The sequence below is a fragment of the Canis lupus genome, chromosome 5, assembly GCF_003254725.2.
Source record: "Canis lupus dingo isolate Sandy chromosome 5, ASM325472v2, whole genome shotgun sequence".
In the NCBI taxonomy this organism is placed as follows: Eukaryota; Metazoa; Chordata; class Mammalia; order Carnivora; family Canidae; genus Canis; species Canis lupus.
In genome coordinates, this window is record NC_064247.1 from 74,169,373 (window position 1) to 74,175,564 (window position 6,192).

A 6,192-nucleotide genomic window follows, 5' to 3' on the forward strand; every position below is an offset into this window, starting at 1 on the left:
AGAAATAGATCTGCCCTATGACCCAGCAATTGCACTGCTTGGGGATTTACTCCAAAGATACAGATGCAGTGAAATGCCGGGACACCTGCACCCCGATGTTTCTAGCAGCAATGTCCACAATAGCCAAACTGTGGAAGGAGCCTCAGTGTCCATCGAAAGATGAATGGATAAACAAGATGTGGTATATATATACAATGGAATATTCCTCAGCCATTAGAAATGACAAATACCCACCATTTGCTTCGACGTGGATGGAACTGGAGGGTATTATGCTGAGTGAAATAAGTCAATTGGAGAAGGAAAAACATTATATGGTCTCATTCATTTGGGGAATATAAAAAATAGTGAAAGGGAATAAAGGGGAAAGGAGAAAAAAATGAGTGGGAAATATCAGAAAGGGAGACAGAACATGAGAGACTCCTAACTCTGGGAAACGAACAAGGGGTGGTAGAAAGGGAGGTGGGCGGGGGTTGGGGGTGACTGGGTGATGGGCACTGAGGGGGGCACTTGATGGGATGAGCACTGGGTTTTATGCTATATGTTGGCAAATTGAACACCAATAAAAAATAAATAAATTTTAAAAAAGGAGCAAATTGGAAGACTACCAGTTACTTCAAATCCCTGTCAACACTTGGTATTGTCAGTCTTTTAATTTTAACCATTGTAATGAATACAAAATGGTGTCATGTAGAGATTCTATTTTTGTTTTTCCAATAATAAGTATTTTTAGGGACTTCTGGCCATTCATGTATCATGTTTTATGAAGTGTCTATTCAGATACTTTGCTCATTTGTATTGTTATTTTTCCTTTTGAGTAGTAAGAGATTTTTTTCCCCTTTAGTACTTTCTAGATACAGCATGTTTGTCAGATATATGTGTTTTGCATTTAACTCCCCTCTCTGGGCTTATTCTCTTATTTTTGGAATATCAGCTTTTGAAGAATGAAAGTTTTAAATTTTAATAAGGCAAAATTTATCAGTTTGTCTTTTACCATTTTTACTTTTTGTGCCCTATATAAGAAACTATGGCCTATGTCATAACTGATGTTTCATTTCATTTAGGCTCTCAGAGGATTAAGCTAGGACATCTTTGCTACATATGTATACACAATTATGTATAAAAATTTTTGTGACTGTGTGTGTGTATGCATATGTGTGTGTGTGTCCTTAGAGCCACAGAAAACATGCAACCGTTTACTTCCCAAAGTCTGTGCCGGGTATGCCATCCATTCTGCAGTGTTCTTTTTCCATAATTCTGTTCTGATTCCAAGGTCAATGGTTGAATTCCAGGGAGGGCGAGATCACAGGCATTGATACATGGATTTTGCAGCCTTCCCTACGTCTATTAAACCCCAACCATGTCCACTTAGATTCTTGATTCTCTGCCAGGAGCTCTATGTTTTTCTGAGAGTTGTAAATGGAAAGCCCTGCTCATTGGAAGGTTGAAATTGGGGGTCTGCATAAATTAGGTTGGGATTGTAGATGTATAAATATCAGGCAGTGCCTTTATTCCTTATAATGCATGCAAGTTCACTCCGATTTCTGAGTCTGTGCCAGGAGCACTATCTCTTTTATAGGGCTTCCTCTCCTAGAATAGACCCCAGTAGATATCAGGTGTACTTGGGAACCTTTGGGACCTTAGGGTAGAAACTGTGCATTTGAGTTTGAATGAGTGGATTGATGTAAAAACTCCATAAACCCTATATTCTAGTTGGTAAATTTACTTTACAGGGGTACATGTTGACAATTCTGAAACTACTTTACATGTATTCTAGGGTTGAACACATAAGTAGATAATATGAGAGTCAAGTTTCTTATTGTCAGAGAAAAAGTGTACAATCAAGAGTTGCGAGCTATCATGAGCCCTGTATTACTCTGTAGTTGGTATTAGTATGAGACTAATGCTTATTTTAATATATATTGAAAGAAATAGGGTAATAGTTATTTTTTTTAAGATTTTTATTTATTTATTCATAGACACACACACACACACACACACACACAGAGGCAGAGACACAGGCAGAGGGAGAAGCAGGCTCCATGCAGGGAGCCTGATGTGGGACTCGATCCTGGGCCTCCAGGATCACACCCCAGGCTGCAGGCAGCGCTAAACCGCTGTGCTACAGGGGCTGCCCTAGGGTAACAGTTATAACCATGTAGATATACATAAATTAGTATGCATACATATATTTCCTGGCTCTATGTACTGAGAAAGCCCAGGTATGGCTTTCTAAATTCCACTGATCAATTGAAAAACAATGGGGACATGGCCAACGGAGTATATAAGGAGAAAACAGTGCCTATCCAGTGGAGAAATCTGGCAGATACCACCTTAACTAGCTGACCGTTGTAAATACTACCAGTAATACAATGTCAATGCTATGTACTTGTGATATAGATCAATAAGAAAAGTATTTCCTCTTTGTGGTATTCTCCAAAATTAACAGTCCCAGTAAAATCATGAAAATACATTAAGACAAATCCAAATTGAGGGGCAGTTTCCAGAATACCAGTACCCTGTAAAATTGCCAGGTCATCAAAAATGATGTTAAATTAAGAAGTCACAAACCAGGAACACCTGAGTGGCTCAGTTAGTTGGGTTTCTGACTTGGTTTCGGCTCAGGTTGTGATCTCAGAGTCATGAGATCAAGCTCTGCATCATTACAGCAAACTAGGTAACAGGTATATATGGATACTTTGTACCATCTTGGCACCTTTTTTGATAAATCCAAAATTTAAAATAACTAAGTAAAATAAAATTGCATAATCAAATCAAATCATATTAATAATTAAATAAAAGAGAAGACACTCTTTCTGGAAGGACTCTGAGGAATTTTTAATAAATTATGTTCAAAGGGAAACTCCAACCAATTCCCCCAAACATTCATTATTCAGACCTAATTTTTTTTAAAGATTCTATTTATTTGAGAGAGTGAGAGAATAAGGCCAGGGAAAGGCAGAAGGAGAGGGACAAGTGGACTCCCCACTGAGCAGGGAGCTAACACAGGGCTCCATCCCAGGACCCTGAGATCACGACCTGAGCCAAAGGCAGACACTTAACTGACTGAGCTCCCCGGTGCCCCTGTTTAGATCTAAGTTTTACCATAAAGCTGTAAATCCTCTATAATCTCAATCTATGTCTGCATCTTATATTTTTATAGTGTTCATGGTACTTTGTTTTATTTGGAGGAAGCTATTTTATTTTAAAGTCACGGAATTTATCAATTTTCTCTTATATCTTGCACCTTTTGTGATTTGAAATCCTAAAAACATTTCATTCTGTTCTTATAAAAGTTCAAAAGTTTTCCATTTTTATTTTAAGAACTTTAATATGACAAGGGATGATTTTTATATTTGCAAGAGAATCTTGATTCTGTGGGAACAAGGAGCATCCTTTCTCTCATGATTTTTGGTTTTGGAAATCATCTGGGGAAGGTTAAGGATATGTCAGGTGGTATCTGGCCCTGGTCTCTCTGGATCTAGCCCTTGCTAGATCCAGGCTCTTGCTTTGATAGATGAGGAAGTGTCAGGAGTGATGGAATGAGGTTTCTAGAGGAATAAGAAATAGAACCTAACTGAAGAACTGAGAAGATAAAGGGAATTTCTCTCCAGGGTGGGGTTTATCAACTTGGGATTTATTTTTTGTAAATTTTATTGATGCACGCACTACTCACAGAAAATAAACACAACTGAAGTGTACAATTCAAAGGAGGCACAATTCAAATGAACTCCATTCTGTTAACATCAGCCAGGTCAGAAAACAACATTAAAACTGTAATAGATCACTTAGGTCCTAGTGAATAGAGAAGTCGCTGGGGTTGAGGCTTGGTATTGATAATCCTTCTGGATATGGGTCCATTTGCAGACCCCGGTGTCAGTGGGGACACACATGGAGTACAAGGAAAGGTTTCCTTCCCATATTTTGTAGTTACAGTCCTTCTGTTTCCACACACACTCTCCTAGGTCAGGTTGAGGGCAGTCATGCCAGCAGAGGAGGCAGGGCTGAATCTAGGGGTGGAGGGAGATCCAGGACTGCCCACCTCCTGTTTATATGGCCACCCATCCTGGACAGAGAAGGACAACAGGGGTCTGGGCACAAGGAGAGGCTAAAGGGAACAGTGGGGCGCAGTGGTGAGGACAGGAAAAAACAGTGGGAGGAGGTCATGGCCAGGGGACAGAAGGAAGGTGAGAGAGCAGTGATCATCCAGAAAGGGAGACAGCAAGGGAGAAAGACCTGGGAACAAGGACATGGGACAAGAGCAGTGCCTGGGCTGCAGAGAAAAATCACTTAGGTGGCTACTCACTGCACATTTGCATCCTGTTCTGTACGCTCCCTCGAAACCTCGCTTCTGCTCTCTGGTGAGCCGGTACCAGAAGTAGACCAGATGGCATCTTGTGAAGCGCAACGTCCCTCCCCTCAAATAGCCTGCGGTGATGGGTGAGCATGGACTGAGTTGGCACAGCATGTGTGGATGTCCCCTGTGAAGTCAGCCCAGAGGGTCTGAAACCCTAAGTCAGCCATGAATGAGGGTCCAGTATTTCTCTAGAAAAAGTCTCTCAGATTGTGGAGAAAGGGCCCTTGGTCTTTGGTGGTGTTAGCTGTAGAAGTCAGGTGGTCCTTTTTCAGGGAGAGGCAGCAAGGCTGAGAGGCTGTATGTGGACAGGGATGCTCACCTGCGATAAGTAATAGTGACTGTTGAGTGGTCCTCAGCTTATAACCACAGTCCTTCCAACTGATGGGTGAGTAGATATCATGGATTCTTGGGGTGCTCCGGGGAGCCTTGAGTACCTGGGATGGGAGGGAAAGAGTGGCTAGGACCTTAGGTTTTCATAGAAGCTTCAAGGCTCCAGAGACCACCCAATTCAGCAAAAGCAGATTGGAACAGTCTTGTTTGAGGAAAGGAGGTACTGAGTTTACCTTAATGACATTGACTCTGAAACCTTGTCTTGTGATGGTGTTGTTTCCTGGTCCCAGTATATCAGCTAATATGACTGGGAGGAAGAAGAAATGGGTCAGAGGCCCAGAGGTTCATTGATTTAGGATTTCCTCATCCAATGTCTTAGGGTCACATTGCTCAGATCACCAGAGCTCCCCCACCTCCACATTTCTATACCCCAGGGTGAGACCTCCTTGGTGGAGACTTCTCTGGTGTTTCCCTAGCTCACCGATATCCGATGTGCAGTAATATGTCTGAGGGTGCTCAATTTTACAATTACAAGCATTGCAAGGTGTTGACAGGGCCAGGAGCAAAGGAAAGGCCAGCAGGAATGAAGGATCCATGGTAGGCACTGGGGACATAGGGCATGAATTACAGCATGAACTTCTTCTAGCCCAGCTCCCCCACCTACTTCTAGACAGAAACTGGGATGACTGTGGACACTGTGTACCCCCCTTAAAGATTGAGGACCTAAGAAAGTTTGGGTCCAGCTTCCATGATCTTGTGGACCAGATGCATGAAGTCTATGCCCTGCATTAAAAATGCCTTACCTCTGTCACTCTGAGCCGAGGTGTACCACAGCTTCTGCAGAACACCTAGCACAGGAAGGATAAATAGTCATCTGCACTTCCTTTTTGCCCTGGGGCATATCCATCAGGGAGGTATGATTTGATTACTGGGTGTACTAATCAGGTACAATCATTTTTCTCTCATCTGCATTTCCTTTCATCCTTCAGGCATATTAACCAGGCAGGTACAGTGTGATTATTGGGTACACTTGTCGCTTGCAATCTCTCTCTGTATGGTTATTAAAAAAGCCACTGAACTGACCCATTCCTGAGGACTATTTTGGGCTGAGCTGTGTCCCCCTAAATTTTGCATGTAGAAGTCCTAATCCCAGCCCCTTAGAATGTGACTGTATTTACAGATAGGCTCTCTAAAGAGGGAATTAAAGTAAAATGAAGTCATTCAGGTGAACTGTGATCTGATATGATTGGTATCTGCATAAAAAGAGAAGATGAGGACACAGCCACACATAGACGGAAGACCACGTGCAGATAAAAACAGAAGGTGGCCATCTATAAATTAAGGAGATACTCTCAAAATGAAACTCAACTGACACCTTGGTCTCAGACTTCTATGCTCCAGAACCGTGAGGAAATGTTTACATTGTTCAATCCACTCAGTCTGTGACACTTCATTATGGCAGCCCTAGAAAACCAACAGACTCCTTTGTTTTATTTTTTAAAAATATA

At 41.8% G+C, this 6,192-nt stretch overlaps 1 protein-coding gene across 3 annotated transcripts; it reads right to left on the reverse strand.

Annotated features, from left to right (window-relative positions):
- Nucleotides 1–3,340: 3,340 nt before the first annotated feature.
- Nucleotides 3,341–5,608, reverse strand: LOC112646682 (metalloproteinase inhibitor 1-like). 3 transcript variants are annotated; one of them, XM_049110694.1, is made up of 6 exons: nucleotides 5,488–5,608; nucleotides 5,166–5,288; nucleotides 4,918–4,991; nucleotides 4,674–4,788; nucleotides 4,304–4,425; nucleotides 3,341–3,548 (listed from the first exon to the last, which is right to left on the reverse strand). In XM_049110694.1, exons 2-6 carry the CDS (start codon nucleotides 5,278–5,280, stop codon nucleotides 3,489–3,491), a joined length of 486 nt encoding a protein of 161 aa, XP_048966651.1. In that variant the 5' UTR covers nucleotides 5,281–5,288; nucleotides 5,488–5,608; the 3' UTR covers nucleotides 3,341–3,488. The 3 variants fall into 3 exon arrangements, with proteins under 3 accessions (XP_048966651.1, XP_025282696.1, XP_025282698.1); XM_025426911.2 differs by lacking the exon at nucleotides 3,341–3,548 and adding an exon at nucleotides 3,634–4,007; XM_025426913.2 differs by lacking the exon at nucleotides 3,341–3,548 and adding an exon at nucleotides 3,634–4,063.
- Between the last annotated feature and the right edge of the window lie 584 nt (nucleotides 5,609–6,192).

What these genes read in the sequence shown, in the direction of transcription:
- LOC112646682 (XM_025426911.2), bottom strand. Translation starts at nt 5,280, where the DNA reads ATGGATCCTTCATTCCTGCTGGCCTTTCCTTTGCTCCTGGCCCTGTCA. An exon ending in TTACTGCACATCGGATATCG is followed by an intron (nt 4,992 to 5,165) that starts GTGAGCTAGGGA and finishes TCTTCCTCCCAG; the next exon opens with TCATATTAGCTGATATACTG. An exon ending in GAACAGGATGCAAATGTGCA is followed by an intron (nt 4,008 to 4,303) that starts GTGAGTAGCCAC and finishes CTCCACCCCTAG; the next exon opens with ATTCAGCCCTGCCTCCTCTG.